At 40.6% G+C, this 18944-nt stretch overlaps 1 protein-coding gene across 1 annotated transcript in view; it reads left to right on the top strand.

The window, feature by feature from the left end:
- tsen15 (TSEN15 tRNA splicing endonuclease subunit) overlaps nucleotides 1–18944 on the top strand; it is a 64798-nt gene that overhangs the window by 16146 nt on the left and 29708 nt on the right. Inside the window, exon 3 of the mRNA XM_060829675.1 lies at nucleotides 9387–9522. Coding sequence (XP_060685658.1) covers nucleotides 9387–9522 — 136 coding nt within the window. The remainder of the gene's footprint in view (nucleotides 1–9386; nucleotides 9523–18944) is intronic.

The raw sequence follows: 18944 nt of genomic DNA, 5'->3' as shown, positions 1-18944 counted from the left end.
CTACGACACACATACAAGTTGTGAAAAGTATGAATTATAAACCAATGCAAGGAATTGATAAAGTGAGCAATGCCTTTTAATTTTTCTTTTTTGTATCCTTGCATGTCTCTTAATTAGACATTTACTTCTCTTTTTAAAATGTATTGAAAGTTCAGAAAGCTCAAGACTGGTCACAGCTGGAATCAGATGAATTTGAAATGGCCAGTGACAGGGAGAGAGCATTGATTATTTAGGGCAGCACTCAAAATTATACAATCTATTAATTTGACGTATTGATTGCAAATTCTCAATCCCTAATATGTTTTCCCGTGACATTCTATCTTCACAATAATTCAGTAATTTTTGATGTCAGGTTTTCATAGTAGTCAGTCTGTCCCTAGGTGGAGTATCATTGCAGCTATTATTGTAATGTGACCTTCTGAGTATATGGAAGATGCATCACACCAACTTCACGCAATGTGAAATGTTTTCAAACTTTTAACCAAGGGTCAAAAAAACAAAACACTTACTAAGGCAGAATCTTTGATAAATGGAAACTGACATAAAAGGGAAGGATGACCAAAAACAGAGGCTTCAAGAAAATCCTTTGAGGAGACTGGGACTTGAAAAGAGTAATGTGGCTGGAGTAATCCTGATTTCTCTTCTCATGTGACCCAACCCACCCCCAATCTGTTTTGATATTGGGGATACTGAGTCCCATGAATACCCTGCTGAGTGTAGCTGAATGAAATTTTAATGAAACCTCGGACGTACTTGCCCATTTAGTCGTATTCCAATTAAATCTCTGGTGTCAAGTAGATGAGGTTGGACAAAGAAACAGCATATTTTATATTTATGTTAACGATTAAGCAATAACCAGTGTAAAGTGGTGTTCCCCAAATGTTTTCCCAACGTGACCCCATTTTATTGCCTTGGATTTTATGTTAACCCAGAATGAAAATTGGTTAGGGTGAGGGAGTAAAGAGTAGTTGATGAATTTTGTTGGAGAAGGGGGTGGTAGTGGTGGCGACCTTGGAGGTTGAAAAGTACTGATTTGTCTGCAGAAAGCGAAAGGACAGACTCACCTTTTTAGAGGCTGCGTTTGTTGCAGAAATCGGGTGTCAGAGAACCACATGGCTGACAAAAAGAAAACCTGACCATGTTGAAACTCAATTCAAACTTCACTGTTACCATGTCCGAGTTTACAACTCCAGAAACTCAGCCTGTGGCGTTGGGATTAGGAATACCTCATGGCTAACAGAGTTGAGTGTCAAGGGACTGCGTGGAACTTTTGCTTTATGATAACTCAGTATTGTTAATATGGGTTAAATATACAGCGTGCAGCAGTATTCTTGGGAGTATGTTGGTTATCAGAATAGCGTTTAACTCATTAAAAACACATCTGACCTGTTTGCTGAGTTTTACATATACAAACCACTGAATTGAAACACAAATACCGTTCTGTACAAAAGACCCATTGAACAGGAATCGCTTTGTATGTCGAACTTTGCTCGTTTGAAGCCAGTTGCACTGAACCACATCAGTGCATTAACATGTCCACACAAAATGCGTAACCACCTTCTCAAATTCCATGCTGAAAAATTGCTGAAATGATTAGCCCTGGTAAACTCAACACACAATATATCCAAGCAATGTAGATTATCCTCAGTAAAATGCTGAACTACCTAATAGAGTACAAATGAAAGGAAGTCATGTGGTACTGTTGTCAGATCTCGACCTGAATATAATTTCTCAGTTCTGCGGAAACTTTAGAGCAAAGGAGTGTAGAGAACAGCTCCAGGGCTTTTACAAAAGTTTCCCAGAATGTAATTGTATATGCCGCTGAGAAGTCCTGCATTGTCAGTGCTTACTTGTGAATGATAAACTGGGACCCCATTCTCACTCTCAGGTGAAAGTAAAAGATCCTAAGACGCTATTCAAACAGAAGCAGGAAGTACTCCTGGTGTCTTGACTAATATTTGTCTCTCAGCCAGCACCACTAAAACAAATTACCAAATTAGTTCTTGAATTGTTGTCTTAGGGCACATAATATTTGTAAATTGCATTGCACAATTCCTATGTCACTATAGTTACTACACTTCAGAAGCATTTGATTGGCTGGAAAATGCTTTTTGGATATGATTAGATTAGATTCCCTACAGTGTGGAAACAGGCCCTTCGGCCCAACCAGTCCACACCGACCCTCCGAAGAGTAACCTACCCAGACCCATTTCCCTCTGACTAATGCACCTTAACACTATGGGCAATTTAGCATGGCCAATTCACCTAACCTGCATACCTATGGATTGTGGGAGGAAACCCATGCAAACACTGGGAGAATGTGCAAACTCCACACAGACAGTCGCCCGAGGCTGGAATCGAACCTCGGACCCTGGTGCTTTGAGGCAGCAGTGCTAACCACTGAGTCAGACATTATGAACATGTACTGAAAACACAGATGGTGGAGGTCACAGCAGGTCAGATAGCATCCATAGAGAGAGAGCAAGCTAGCATTTCTAGTCTAGATGACTCTTTATCAGAGTATTATGATTATGTAAGTTATTTTCTTTACAATCAGGAAGGACTCTTCAGCCTGCAAAGGAGTTATTTGAGAGCACATTTTATGGAGGTGTATAATACAGTTCAATTGGAATATACTATTTCAAAGTAAGCAGAGGGAGTAAACCAAGGATTCAAATTTTAGGAACTGATATCAGGAAAAAAATGTAATCTGTGCTTGGAATGGATGTCTGGGCAGAGTGATGAACTCTGGAATTATTTCAATAGCATGTAAATGGAGGAATTGTTTTGGATGAATCAATTAAGAAGAACCAATGGGCATCCTCACCTGCATGTATGTTGTGGTGATTTTTTTGCAGAAGTACTCAACAAATGTTTGTTCTCATAACCTTCCAGCTCTGTGCCTTTGTTGGAAACGTGTATAGCAGCTGTCATGCCTTTGCTTCCCTATTTGGGTCGAGGGAGAAATTGCACCCACAGGGTGATGCAACTTTATTCTAATATGTTCTGATCATTGCCATATAACTACCCTGTTGGCATTTTAACATTGCAGCTTCCTGGTACTAGTATGACAATTTAGGAAAAATGAGCAAATAGCCATTTGAAAATGATTGATTTTAATGCTGATTGTTTCTAACTACTTCATCATGCTGTTTCTTAACATCGCTTTAGATTGAAAGACAAGGTTCCCGAGATCACAGTTATGTGGCATTCATCTCTACTGTTGCAGAAAGCATTTAACATTCTGCATTCTGAGCGATTTAAAATAACATTTTAGCAGCCAAATTATGATTTCTTGTGTTTGATGTAATCTTCATGACACTGTAATCCTTCTGATTGTGCTGTAGGATTTGCTAGGTCTTCAATGTTCTTTGCAGAGTGCTGAAAATTTCTAAACAATCTGACCTTCATGAACAATGTTTGACTGTAATGCTGAAGTGAAAAAAAAATCTACTTATCTGAGCTTTAGCACAGCAAGGGAACAATTTTTGTGTGGAATTATACTAAAATAAAAGACCCAACATGTGATAATGATCACATTCTTAATTTCTCAATTACTTGTAAATTTTCTGTTTAAATTTAGCATTACTTGCTGTGTCTGTATGTAATGATGTTCGATAAAGTGCTGTGATGAGGAGCATCGAAGCAGTCCCTTGTTAGGCCAATCATTATCAATTAACTTAAATACTGAAAGTAGGAATTTTGAAACAATGATAGTGCATTTACAAATTGTTTACAACAAAACAAAGTAGAGTATCAGAAAAGTGCATAAAATCCATAGCTGTAATCTTCTAATTTTTAGTCTTAAGGGCAGGGGCAGGCATATGCAGTTACAACTAACTCACTGCTGCACCCCATTGAGTAATCTCACCAGAGTGATCTCCAGTTAACTCATTTCCCCTCCTCCCACCTTATCCCAGATAAAACCATCTTCCTTCCCACCTATCTGCTCCACCCTTCTCTCTGACCAATCACCTTCACCCCAACTTCATCTACCTATCGTATTCTCAGCTACCTTAACCCCATCCCCACCTCCCCTCCTATTTGTCTCAGCCCCCCCCCCAATTCCTGATGGAGTTTATGCTTGAAAAGTTGATCCTCCTGCTCCTCTGACACTGCCTTACCGCCTGTACTTTTCCAGTGCCACACTTTGACTGCTCTCCAACATCTGCAGTGCTTACTTTCTCGGTGAATCGCACACCTTTACAGGGGAGTTCTGTCTTGCCATAAGTTGCGGATGAATCGTAGGCTGCCAGCTGTGCGTCTTAGAGACAGTCAGTTGATCCCTAGTCTTTAGGAAAATCCAGCAGAGAGAATGAGAACGTTTACTTCCGCATCTTATGGTGAGGGTTTCGGACACAAGGGCAGGGAAGTGGCTTTCACCTCCTTGCACTCTGTCCTCACCTCCTGATTGTCCCCAGATTGGTGCAAATGAAGGTCACAGCCACCAAACTGGCCTAGTCTCTAGTTAGGATAATAGCTACTGCTCTTGTCTGCTGTTGGGAGTGGTGATGACTTGAGATTCTCATGTGGAAATCAATTAATTACTTAGGGCCTTAATTGCTGGCAAATCAAGAAAGTCCCCAGTGGATATTCTTGTCCAACACTTAATTGATAAGGACGTCATAAGGGAGCAAGCTAAACTATTTGCTCTTTGTGATGTTTCGCTGACCACCCTCCTGGGAGGGAAGAATTGCCTCCTAAAGAGCAAATCCTGCTACTTATATAGACCCTATCTAGAAACAGCAATCACATTTCAGGCATTACCCATTTCAGGATATATTGACCTTTGGTGAGGTTATAGTGCAGATTCACAGTGATTGGATGCATAGATTATAAGGGCAGGCTATCTAAACCTGGTTTGCAAGCTTTCTACCTTAACAGATTGTTTGGGCGGGTTGGAGCTGATGTAAGCGAGGTGTTTAAAACATTTAAAAGATTTGGTAGGTAGATACAGGAAAACTGGTCCTTTGGTGGAGTGCAGGGAACGGATTTAAAAACAGAATGAGGAGTTGTGATCTTTAAAATGAGAGGCAGGCAGGTGAGAAAGTACTTCATCACACAGAGAAGTATGAAGTCGGGGGTCTCTTCCCCTAGTATGCTATGTAAGATGGGCAAGGTGAAACTTTATAAGACTGAACTTAATGGGTTTTAATGGGTGTGGATATCATAGGATATGTAGCTAATTAAGGTAAATGTAACTAATGTACAAGTTGTGGTTTAATTGAGTTGGGGAAGGATACCAGGGGCTGAATAGCCAACTCCTGTTCCTACTTGAATACTTTGATTTAGCAGGGAGTAACCCTGTTCTGAGCAACTTGATTATATGACTAGTTAATATAAGGAGAGTAATGATAGGAACAGGGATATGCCATAAGGCCACATAAATCTTCACCAGGATCAATTCCATTTGTTGCTGAACTTCTATATCAACTCCACATTCTTGTACTGACTTTTTATCCCTTGATTGCCTTGGGTGACCAAATATCTATTCATTGACATAATCCTGAGGAGCAGACAATTCGAATGCTACGATATCGCATGAAAATATTTCTCCTTAAGTCCAAGATGTGTGGCCCCTTCTCCGGAGACTTAGTTCTAGCCTCTCCACCTAGGGTAAGGAGCCTCATAGCACTGATCCTGAGAAACTCTCGAAGACTTTTCCATTTGAAGAAAATAACTTATTGTTCCAATGCACTCCAGAGAATATAGACTCCTATACCTGTCCCGATCTTTATATCTTCCTCCAGCCAATATACCCATTCCTATCTCCCTAAGCTTCTCCAGAACCCCTTCACCGATCTCTTTCTCTGTCACCTCCTCAGACCTCTACACTCTCTGCTATTTTATAACAAAATACAGGTGACAGTAAATAAATCATTTTTATTCGCTTGTGCTGCATGGGCATTGCCAGCTGAGCCAGCATTTATTTGCTGTTCTGTAGCTTCCCTTGAGAAGTTGGTGATGATGAAGGGCTTGTGCCCGAAACGTCGAATTTCCTGTTCCTTGGATGCTGCCTGACCTGCTGCGCTTTTCCAGCAACACTTTTTCAGCTATGAGCTACTGCAGCCCACATGCTGTAAGTTGAACCACAGTGCCCTTAGGAAGACAATTCCAGGATTTTGACCCAGCGACAGCAAAGGAACTGTGATGTATTTCCTAGACAGGGTGGATCTTGGTCAACGTTTTCATCCCAGCAATCAAACTATAGAATCGTTGTTGCATTTTGTATTAAGAAAGTGAATCTTTTGCTGGGTAAGAAGATTAAAACTTCACATTATAGTTCCATTGTGGTCTCACTAAAGTCTTATGTAATTGCACCAAGACCACTTATTCTAATACTCTAAGCCTCCATAATAGGAGCTAACCTATAATTTGCCTTTCCTATTGTTTTGCTGTAAGTGTATGCTAAGCATCAATGATTTGTCTATAAGATTGCCCACAGCTCTCTGAATCCCAACAATGACAGATTCCTCAATTTTTGTCAATTTCTTTTTCATTTTTCCTATCAAGGTGAATAATTGCACACTTCCCCACATCTTTGTACTTGATCAACTGCTATCATCCCTTTTACATTCTCGTAATAATGTTCACTGAGATTTGTATCATCAGAAGTGTGGAGCTGCAGAAAATGGGAGAGATACTAAATGAGTATTTTGCATCCATATTTACTGTGGAAAAGGATATAGAAATAGATGGTGACACCTTGCAAAATGTCCATATTTCAGAGGAGGCAGTGCTGGATGTCTTGAAACGCATAAAGATAGCTAAATCCCCAGGACCTGATCAGGTGTGCCCTAGAACTCTATAGGAAGCTAGAGAAGTGATTGCTGGGCCTCTTGCTGAGATATTTGTATCATCAATAGTCACAGGTGAGGTGCCAGAAGACTGGAGGTTGGCTAATGTAGTGCCACTGTTTAAGAAGGGTAGTAAGGAGAAGCCAGGGAGCTATAGATCAGTGAGCCTGACGTCAGTGGTGGGCAAGTTGTTGGAGGGAATCCTGATGGACAGGATATACATGTATTTGGAAAGACAAGGACTGATTTAGGGATAGTCAACATGGCTTTGTGCGTGGGAAATCATGTCTTACAAACTTGAATGAGTTTTTTGAAGAAGCAACAAAAAGGATTGATGAGGGCAGAGCAGTAGATGTGATCTATATGGACTTCAGTAAGATGTTCGACAAGGTTCCACATGGAACATTGGTTAGCAAGGTTATGTCTCACGGAATAAAGGGAGAATTAGCCATTTGGATACAGAACTGGCTCAAAGGTAGAAGACAGAGAGGGTGGTGGTGGAGGGTTGTTTTTCAGACTGGAGGCCTGTGACCAGTGGTGTGCCACAACGATCGGTGTTGGGTTCTCTACTTATGGTCATTTACATAAATGATTTGGGTGTGAGCATATGAGATACTGTTAGTAAGCTTGCAGATGACACCAAATTTGGAGGTGTAGTGGACAGTGAAGTGGGTTACCTCTGGTTACAACAGAATCTTGATCAGATGGGCCAATGGGTCGAAAAGTGGCAGATGGAGTTTAACTCCAATAAATGCGAGGTGCTGCATTTTGGGAAAGCAAATCTTAACAGGACTTATACACCTTAATGGTAAGGTCCTAGGGAGTGTTGCTGAACAAAGAGACCTTGGAGTGTAGGTTCACAGCTCCATGAAAGTGGAGTCGCACGTAGATAGGATAGTGAAGAAGGCATTTGGTATGCTTTTTTTTATTGGTCAGAGTAATGAGTACAGGAGTTGGGAGGTCATTTTGCGGCTGTACAGGACATTGGTTAGGCCAGTGTTGGAATATTGCGTGCAGTTCTGGTCTCCTTCCTATTGGAAAGATATTGTGAAACTTAAAGGGTTCAGAAAAGATTTACAAGGATGTTGCCAGGGTTGGAGGAGTTGAGCTATAGGGAGAGGCTGAACAGGCTGGGGCTGTTTTCCCTGGAGTGTCAGAGGCTAAGGGGTGACCTTATAGAGGTTTACAAAATTATGAGGGGCATGGATAGGATAAATAGGCAAAGTCTTTTCCCTGGGGTGGGGGAGTCCAGAACTAGATGGCATAGGTTTAGGGTGAGAGGGGAAAGATATAAAAGAGACCTAATCGGCAACATTTTCACACACAGGGTATACGGGTATGGAATGAGCTGCCAGAGGAAGTGATGGAGGCTGGTACAGTTTCAATATTTAAAAGGCGTTCGGATGGATATATGAATAGGAAGGGTTTGGAGGGATATGAGCCAGGTGCTGGCAGGTGGGACTAGATTGGGTTGGGATATCTGGTTGGCATGGACGAGTTGGACCGATGGGTCTATTTCCATGCTGTACATCTCGATGACTCAAAAACTAAGATATATTACAGTCTGAAGCCTGACCTACATCTTGGCTATAATTTGTAAATAGTTCATGTCCAGCATTTGTCCTTGTGGCGCTCGACAAATTACGCCCATCAATCCCAAAAATGACCTACAATCTGCAATGAGGAGATGAAACACAGACTGGGTGACCACTTAGTCCATAAAAATGACCCCAAGCTTCCGGCTGCCTACCACTTCAATGCACCACTGGGTTCCCATGCCAGCATTTCTGTGTAAGGCCTGCTGAGGTGCTTCATTGAAGCTCAATGCAAACTGGAGGAACAACACCTCATCTTCTGCTAAGGTATCTTTCAGCTTTCAGGACTCGCAGCATGAATACTCTCCTCCATATTCGTTATCCTTCCCCAAACTGCACGCTTCTGTTCTGTATGGGTTACTCACAGCAGAGCCAACCCATTTTCAACTATTCACACTTCCCATGAGCGCCTATTCAGCATTTATCTCCCACTTGGTTTATCAGCAGCAATTCTTTTGTTTTCATTTTTATTTCTTTCTCTCTATCTCTATCTTTCTCAGCACCGTCTCCATATATTCTACTTACTCCCCCACCCTAAGTCATCATCTGCTTTCAGTTCTGATGAAGGGTCACTGGACTCAAAATGTTAACTCGGTTTTTTGCTCTCCTCAGATGCTCTGAATTTTGTAATATTTATCTCTGACAGTTTGGGTTTGAATCCTCTCCTGCCCAACATTATTTTCCCTTTAATCTTTGTGTTGAGCAAAACTATTCATGCTTTGCACTAAACTGATGTTCTTGTTTGGACATGTTGTGGTGGCAGACTTTTGAAAGGAAAACGTTGCAAGTAGTAAAATAAGTGTGATTTTATTTTTAACGGTTGGACTTTATTTCCAAAATATAAGCGAAGATTTGATTTGTAGGCTGATTTTCGCATGCGGAATGTAGAAGATTATTCTTCTCCTATTTCCCTTTTGTTCAAAGATTCTACTCTGAGAAACAGATGATTCCTGTCAGTGTGTTCAAGCTAACCAGTTCCTTTATGATTTTGAAGCCAGGAACTGGAAGGATGTGACCTACAAGGGTTCAGAAGAGCTTCAATTGATCTATCTGCAGGGTTGCCCGGGTGAGCAGGAGGAAATGGAAGTGGTGGTGCCAATGCCAATTCATACGACATTGAGTCATGAAAGGTAAGCATTGTACTGAGACAGTGGCGACTCATGAATTATCCTGCAAATCTATTGAAATGGCAGGCTGGGCAGAACCAGGCCATTTTCTATTTGAGAACAGTAACTTAAATGTTTCACATGTGTTGTGCAGATGGCTGAGCCAAGTAAACTTCCTTGTAGAGATGCAAATAAGATAGTAGAAACATTCAACACATCAAGTAGCATCTGTGAAGAAAGAAATTGAGTTCCCTGCTCATGTGAAGCAGCAGGGAAGGTTGCAGAATGGAAGGATTATGTTAGAATCATGTCAGGAAGAATCCACTGTTTTCCTGACAACATAGGAATTAACCTCTGGCAGGGAAGGCCCAAACTGCACCTTCCTGGCGTACTACCAGTTGAGGTTTTAAGTGGTCACTTGATTACCACATAAGGGTCTCTTTCAGCCACTGTCACAGTTAGGGGTGGCTCAGTGGTCAGCAGTGCTGCCTCACAGCACCAGGGACACTGGTTTGATTCCACCCTCTGGTGACTCTCTTCTGGAGTTTGCATGTTCTCCCTGTGTCTGCATGGGTTTCCTCTGGATGCCTATGTTTCCTCCCACAGTCCAAAGCTATGCAGGATGGATGGATTGGCCATGCTGAATTGCTCATAGTGTCCAGGGATGTGCGGGCGAGGTGGATTAGCCATGGGAAATGCAGAATTATAGGGATACAGTGGGTCACTCTAGAGGATCGGTGGACTCGATGGGCCAAATGGCTTGCTTCCAAACTGTAGAGATTCTATGAACTGTGTACCCAGTTTCGAGACAACAGTGAGTAGTGGCAGCCATTTGTGTGTGTGTGAATGCGTCTCTGCCCTTGTTTCCAACCCCTGTGCCTGTAGCCTGCACTCAGTAATATCTCCTGCCCCTGAAATGTCACCTTGCCTGCTGCTCCTACACCTTGGCAATATTGAGCTATCAGCACCTCTGGGGCAGTGCTGTTCGATACAGCAGGGTTGTGAGACATCACTGTCCCAGGGTGTGATGCATTGAAAAACCCATGGATGACCCATTATAAGTGCCTGATTATTGCAGTGCAGGACTGGTGGGTTTTCAGCTTGTGGTGATGGGCACCTACCATCACATTTGCAAATAAAAATTGGAAGACTTTAGCCAACAATTCAGATCGGTGACCTTTATCAAATCTGGAAAGCACTGTGTTGTGATGAAAGGATCTTCTCCACGTATCACTTTATAAAATAACTAAAACTCTTTCTGATGCTGTCAGCCTTTATCCTTGTAATTTCATGGTATTTGTTGAATTTCTTTGTTGGCCTGTAACGATATCAGATAATTCCTGATAGTTGATCATCCTGTTTCCTGTGACTTAATTCTATAAATACCCTGGTCATCCATTTCAAACACATTGCACTGCATGTTCCTTTTTCTTGTTTCTTGACATCTTTCACTTTACCTGGAAGACTCAGGATTCTGAGATAATGGTTAACTAAACCTCAGTAAAATGTTTGGACACCTGTACTAATGGGGGTAACTCATCACCTAGGGGGTGGTGGAGAGCATTGCTCATTGTACGTGTAAAGACTCCAAAGTCCTGGAGGACCATAGGGCTGCTCTCTGTTAGAGATAGATGACTGGTGTGAGTTTAACCTGAGTGTTGTCAGGCCTCAGGCAGGAATGAGAAGCACATATGGAAGTCGCGCTGTTGTCACTCTGCATCGCAAACCAACTGTCTTGGTCTAATGAGAGAGCCACTCCGTGGTCCCCAAGGACTATAGCAACTTTACTGATTGTACACAAGGATCGATATTCATCCCTTTTGAAGATGGCCAATCCACAAGTGTGAGATTCTAAGGTAGAAATTCCCCCGTGTGTTGGGTCGGTGTGAGCTTTTTTTACTTCTAAGCAGAAAATGAAATTAAATCTGGCATCCTATTTTCTGGGCATTTTAGCAAGATAAAGTAAATGCAATGTGAATGGGGCATTAGTATAATCCAAACAGTAATCACCTTACAAGGAACCTTTTACAGAAAATGTCATGTTCTCAGCAAACCTAGCTAGCTCTCATCACATGGATGAGGAGTCGCAGTGAATAGTTGTAAGTCAAAAGATTTATTCAGCTTGAAAAATACGAAAACAAAACGATCTGCCAGACCTACAAGTAACTCACTGTTGCTATCTCATTGTTAAATTCTTTTTTTCTAATGAAAAATATTTCTGTGCTAGGTGCTAACCCCTATTAGTCAAACTTGTCATCAAAAGTGAAATTGTATTATGTTTAATTTTAGTTAAAAGTTAAGAATGTGTTTAATTTTACATAAACCATATTTATAATTTTGATTGAACAGTAACCGGAGTGCCCAGTATGGTTTTGGATAATTGGGTTTGTGGTATTCGCACATGAGACTGCTGTGCAGTGGTTATGTTGTCAAAGGGATAATAAAAGATTGAATGGTGGAAAAGAGTCAGATTCATAGCTAACAAATGGAGGCTGTTGTATCTCTGTCGGTGAACTGAGTATTAGTGTGCTTACAAACCATGGAACTCAAAGTCCCAGATTTAAACCCTAATCTGTTCATTGATAGAAGCTATCTCCTGACTTTCTGAAAATATTACGCTTGCAAATACAAAGTGTCGGCAGTATTTTGTTTGTCTGTAGTACTTCTCACAATCACGGTAACATAAAATCATGGTTCATGCGGCTAAAGGGACAGGTGCTTAAAATATTGACTGCATTTGTACAATTGGACCTCCACGAGGGAGAGAAAACACTAAGAAGGAAATAGTCGTTCAGTACCGAAGCCAAAAATTCTTAATTTTGTGATAAAAATTAGAGCAAACTTTGCCTGGCTTTCTCATTACTCCATCCTAAATGGTGAGGAAAGAACCTCCAGGACGATAAGGAATTCTGAAACCATGTTGTCCAGATCTGAGTACTTCACACTATGCCTTCGATAATCTTGATGCTTATATTACATTTGATAATCAAATTACTGGATAATTCAATTAAGCATAATGGAATACACAGAAAACCAGAGAGATTAGTGCTCAAATTGAAATACAAGATTATCTAACTTAGTGTTTGGATTGAGTAGATTGTAGTCAGGATTGTGTTGAAGTTTTCATTGTTTTAATGCTCAATTTCAGCATTGACATGCAATATAGAACTCTACTAAGTGTTGGGTTTTGGATTGAATTTCTGTTCTACTTGTGAGAATTTCCTAGTTTGAGTTTTATGTAAAGTGGAATCCACATTTTTTAATGTATAACATGCTGGATATTGCTTTTTTAAAAACATAAGAAATTGGAGGTAGTGAATGATAATGTAAGTTTCAAATGCAGGCTATGTAATTTAGGTAATTTCAATTTGGTTAAATCCACCTGATGTCTGAAGGGGTTAATTTAACACTTTCAATGAGTTCAAGTGCTTCAGGTTTTGCAAAGATGCATCATAGGTTGGACTGGGACACTGAATTATAAATAATATCCGATTTTATTGAGTGTAATCAAGTAAGGTGGTGCACTCATCCGATACTTAAATAATTCTTAGTTAACAAAAAATACGGAAGCTATACTTCTGTAAGAGACCATATCTTTTTTTATGGACTGTGGATTGAAAATGAGAAAAAGATATGCTTTAAAGGTACACTAAGTTAGTTGCAACTTTGGAAAATCAGGTGAAGCTAACCTATGTATATGAAACAATGTTGTTTTAGGCAATGCTTTGCCCAGATAATCTGGGGCCACCTATGTGTGTTCATAGGAATTTTGGTCAGTAAGTCTTTGATAGGCTTTTCATAGACCATAGTTGTTGTGAGTTCAGGAGAGCTCAGCATAGCAACACGCCTTTGGGCAGGTTAAAGTTTAATGCTGATTCTATGAAGGCAAATGAAAACTGACAAGCCCCAGTAGCTTAGCAGCATCAACACCTCTCTCTGTTTCCTTGCTCTGAAAAATTCACTTCTCCAACTTTGTGTCAAGACAGCAGGGAAGAACAACATTGACTTCCTAAAATAAGGAATATTAAGCTCATAGGAAAAGAAAAACCCCAGGTCCAATCAAACAACAAGTAAACCACAGACTGATCATTGATGTGCAGAAACATTAAACCATCATTGAAGAAAGGAAAAGGATTATAGAACTAACTCATCTGCTTTGTGATTTTGAACTGATGATGCAAACTGTGTTTCTCTTTATTTCACCCCCCCCCCCTCCCCAAATAAGAGAATGTAGAACGTTACAGCACAGTACGGGCCCTTCGGCCCTCGATGTTGCGCCGACTTGTGAAATTAACCTGATGTCCATCTAACATACACCGTTCCATTATTATCCATATGAATGCCCAATGCTCATTTAAATGGCCTTAACATCAGCGGGTCTACTACAGTCACCCCTAAATTTAAAGCTATGTCCCGTTTGTCTTTGTTTTGTGTGAGTCTTTGTTTGCATGTGCATATGTGGTGCTTCTAATCAATCATTTGTTGTTGGCTGACATGCTCGTAGTTTAGTTTGTAAATGTTTTAAGATTGAATTGAATTTATTGTCATGTATACTGAGGCACAGTGAAAAGCTTTGTCTTACGAGCAATACAGGCAGATCACATAGTTAAGTAGCATAGATATTTAAATAATAGGTAAATAGCAGCAAAAACAAAAACACAGGTACAGGTGAATGTTAAGAGTTTGAGTCCATTCAGTATTCTAACAACAGCAGGGTAGAAACTGAACATTGTCAGTGTCACACTATCAAAATGCACAAAATGGCATGTTGACTTTGTTTCACTGGTAAAATGAATGTGTTTGCACATGTGGCCAAAACTAGATTAACTACATCTTAAAACCAGAATTGCTTGCAGAAGGTTTCTCATCGTAGTCGCTTGAAGGAATGGCCTACTCATTGAACCAGTTTTCTTCAGATCACTGAAGTGAGTAAGCTATAAATGAATTGGGGCTATTTTAGCACACATTTATGTGTGATACGTTGAAAACTTTGCTGTACTTTAGTAGTAAAAAGTGAGGTCTGCAGATGCTGGAGATCAGAGCTGAAAATGTGTTGCTGGTTAAAGCACAGCAGGTTAGGCAGCATCCAAGGAACAGGAAATTCGACGTTTCAGGCCAGAGCCTGAAGAAGGGCTCTGGCCCGAAACGTCGAATTTCCTGTTCCTTGGATGCTGCCTAACCTGCTGTGCTTTAACCAGCAACACGTTTTCAGGTCTGTACTTTAGTAGAGTTTGTGTGCTGGAAATATTGCTCTTGTGAAAGAGTTGTGCCATTTTAAAGGACCGCTTGCTTGGCACTCCATTCAGTAGCAGCTGTGTGCATTATCTACAAGGCTCCTTAGACAGCAGCTTCCAAACTCACTGCCAGCAAGAAGGACAAAGGAATGCCACCACCTGAGAGTTCTCCTTCAAACCACTCGCATCCTGACTTGGAAATATATTGCCTTCCTTCACTGTTTCTGGGTCAAAGTCCTGGAACTCACCGTGCAATAGCATTGAGAGTCTATCTACAACAAATGTACTGCAGGAGTTCAAGAAGGCAGTTTGCCACAAACTTCTTAAAGGCAACTAAGAATAGATAATAATTGCAGGTCACAAAAGCATCGCCCACATCCCATGCAATGTTTTTTTTTAAAAAGCACCATCAGTGTGTCTTCATGGAAAGTGTTGAAAGACGAACCTCTGTTAGACACACAAAAAACTCTAAAATCTTCCATGGATAACATCAAGATTTGGGGAAGTTGGTCGAGCCAAGCAACAGCTTGTCCAACATAAAAGCGCATCTTGGTAAACTAATTATCCCACTAATGTGAGATGGTGAGGGATAATTTATTCATTGCAACACATGAGAGAGGGCTTGAAGTGAAGTGACTTTTGATTATAATGTTCACTTACACTTGGAAGATGAGACCAGATGCATTTTTAGTGCATCTTCAGGCTGAAGAACTGCACATTAAAGATGATTCTGGCCTAACCAGTCTCACCTGTAAGTAAACTGTTGGAATCAGCTGTAATGTTGCTTTTAAAGAATGATAGTCGGGCGACTTAAATCGATGTACCAGCCGATACTATGGATTACTTGTTAGATGGGTTTAGTGCAAAAGAATTATTAGCGTGCTCAGTTCAGATGATGGTGTACTGCTGTTAAATCCCCGCTCCCCAGGTTGCTCTCTTTAATTAGCTCCTGGGCACATAGCTGAATGTAGCACACATTGGTTGCTAATGTGAGTACTTGTATCACTGAACCGAAGGAAGTTTCTAAGGCTGAGTTATGCATGGTTTATCCTTGCTGAGGTTTTATGTTTGTGAATTTAATTGGTTATAAAATTTACATTGAAAATTATAGGCACAACTCTTAAAACATTCAAAAGAATGTTTTAAAAAAACCCTGTTAATAAAAAGATTTCAAAATTCAGATTCTGAATACTTTATGAATAACCTACAATTACAAAACTGTATTTTAGTTATACAATCAACTTTAAATATTATAAATTGCAGAACTACTAGGCTTGCTTTGGTCTTGACAGTGATGATGCCAGAATATACTTTGTTATACTGTTAGATTCACTGACCTTTCAGGTAGTACTTTTAATATTAAAAGAAGCAAACCTTCTGATTTTTAAAAAATTTAATGGCTATTTTTAAATTAAATTGAATATTTTGTCCAGGTAAGATAAATCCCATAGTGGTAGTAATTAGATTACTTAGATTAGATTTGATTACCTACAGTGTAGAAACAGACCCTTCGGTCCAACAAGTTCACACCGACCCTCCGAAGAGCAACCCACCCAGACCCATTCTGCAACATTCACCCCTGACTAATGCACCTAACACTACAGGCAGTTTAGCATGGCCAATTCACCTGACCTGCACGTTTTTTTGACTGTGGGAGGAAACCGGAGCACCTGGAGGAAACCCACGCAGACACAGGGAGAATGTGCAAACTCCACACACAGTTGCCTGAGGTGGGAATTGAGGCAGCAGTGCTAAACACTGAGCCACTGTGCCGCCCAAGTAATCTGCTTGTTTGTTTATTTTAGTTAAAATGAAAGAAACTTTGTAAAAGCTATCTTGTACAATTTAAAAATAAATTGTCTATTGGGGCAGATTCTATTTTGAAATCTTTGTTAAATATTGTGAGAAAATATTATCTTGTTTTTGACATTACTCTTAACAATGTTTCATACGTACGATAATAGGCTTTTGTGGAAGTGTTGAATTCTTTGAAGCAATAATATGATTTTCTGCTGAACTGTCTGATATTTAACTTGTGTTGATTCACTGATTTAAAAACCTTTCTCAGAAATGTATCATTTGCCTTTAGCTACTTGTGGAATTCTGAGCAGTTCTTCACAGGGCGCAGGTACGGCATCGATTTTCATTGCTACCACCTGCTGCCATGCTTCTTTCCCTAGCTTGGGAAGGCAATCTGTTTTATAGACCTTGACATAGGCCTTGTTAGTTATGCAATAAGTCAGCGAAAATTGAGGAGGGCAGCTCTTTGTTTTTCATTATCTCTTTCTTTCTCTCTCCCTCTACTTTCCTGTTCTTAATTTCTCTTGTCTTTATTTCCCTCTTGCTCTCTATCTTTGACTAGCTATTTCCAGATCTCTGTCTGACACTGGGAACTTTGGCAATTCAGTTTGGAATTCTGTTTGAGAGCTACGAGGCCTTATCAAGCAATCTGACCAGCTCTGGTCCTCCTATTATTGCATGCTTTGTGTCACTGCGAAAACTAGATTCATTCTGCAACCAGTGTACATTTGCAGGCCATCAATATTTACAGGGCTTGGGTGATGCACTGCCCTATATGATTTATTCCATACCTCGTAAAGCATAATTTTGCAGAGGATCTAACTCTGCAGTGTACTAGTTTTAACATGGAATAATGACATGAAGAGAGAAGAGTGAAGAGAATGTTGAGTTGTCACTAAAAACTAAATTCATTCTGCTGAATAATTGGATGTATTGTTCCTTAAGAAATTGCTGGGAAACTTCATGCCTTCTATACTGTATATGTACATAAATTTACTTTGATAAAGAGTATGTTCCCTCATCATTATTTACTTTCAAAACAATCAGACTATTGAAGCATCAGCAACTTCAAAAGGAGGCCAGTTTCTGTCATTCGAGAAGTCTGTATGTGCAGTGAAATCTTCCCAAATCTTAGTAAATGGATATTTCTTCTTCTTTGTCAATTTAACATGAATATGTACCTAGCTGTGCAGTCTTCTCTGAACTAATAATATTTGTGTGTGAAACAGCCAGCTTTATTTGGTGATGTCTTTGCATTTGATCAACTGGTGTTTGCAACTATTTACCACAAACTGGACTCTCAAATGGGTTCATTCTTGGAGGAGTCAGTAACCTGTTTCAAAAAGCTGGCGACTCGAGGCTGGCACCAGAAAGCCATCTTTATTTAGGATATTTTTACAAGTAAAATAAATGTAACATTCCTCAGTCTCATGGTATGCAAGCCAGCGTCGTACTGCTTCGGAACCTCCTTTCTATTCAGATATTCGGATTCCAACTTTTGTTTTGGTGCTTTTCCTACTTGCCTGGATTTGGAGGTGGGAGGCAAATAGGAAGAGGAATGGGCAGCGCAGGAGGTGCTTTAGCATCAGAGGTGGATGAGGTGCATACGGCTCTGAACCAGATTTCATTTCTTAAAGGGGTTGGGAGGGGACAAGAGGTTGATGAAGACGTGAGGGGTCAGCATTAGAAGAGTGACACTATGGCAGGGCCAGTCTCCTTTTGGGAAGGGAAGCTGGTCTGGCTCAGTGCTCGCTTTCATCGGTGTACCCTGTTTGCATGGTGGAGAAAATATCAGAAAGTGATCTTTTGTTTCAAGTTTTGGGATGCCAGTGTGTCCTTGTGGATACGATGCTGGAAGAGGCACCAGTTTGAGTGGTTTGGTGTGTCTGCATTTTGCCCTCACTGGGTGGAAGGGATATGATTGGGTCGGGCAACATGCAAACGTCAGTCCAGTTTTGTGGGTCATGTAAATTTATCCTTATAAGGGAAAGGAGGTGTCAATTAATTCAGGGGAGAAAGGGATAGTTTACACTCACTCTGTGGAATAGTCAGTAGGATATTGTCTTTAAGCTTTATCTATTTCAAACCCACTCACTCCCACAGCTACCTTTTTTGACTACACCAACTCCCAAACCCCCACTCCTGTAAAAACACAATCCCTTACTCCCAATTTCTGCGCTTCTGCCATGTCTGCTCTCAGGAGGAGCAATTCCACTCCAGGACATTCCAAATGCCCTTTTTATTTCAAGGACTGCAATTTCCCCACCCACAATGCCCTCTATTGCACCTCATCCACTTCCCACACCTCTGCTATTTTCACTACCTACAGTCAGACTTCACCATCAAAACTTTATTTCCCTCCCTACCCCATCTGTGTATCACAGAGACCATTCCTTCTGCCGTTAGGTCCAC

Source organism: Hemiscyllium ocellatum, chromosome 9 (assembly GCF_020745735.1).
Source record: "Hemiscyllium ocellatum isolate sHemOce1 chromosome 9, sHemOce1.pat.X.cur, whole genome shotgun sequence".
Classification (NCBI taxonomy): domain Eukaryota; kingdom Metazoa; phylum Chordata; class Chondrichthyes; order Orectolobiformes; family Hemiscylliidae; genus Hemiscyllium; species Hemiscyllium ocellatum.
This window is presented reverse-complemented; position numbering and strand designations above follow the sequence as displayed.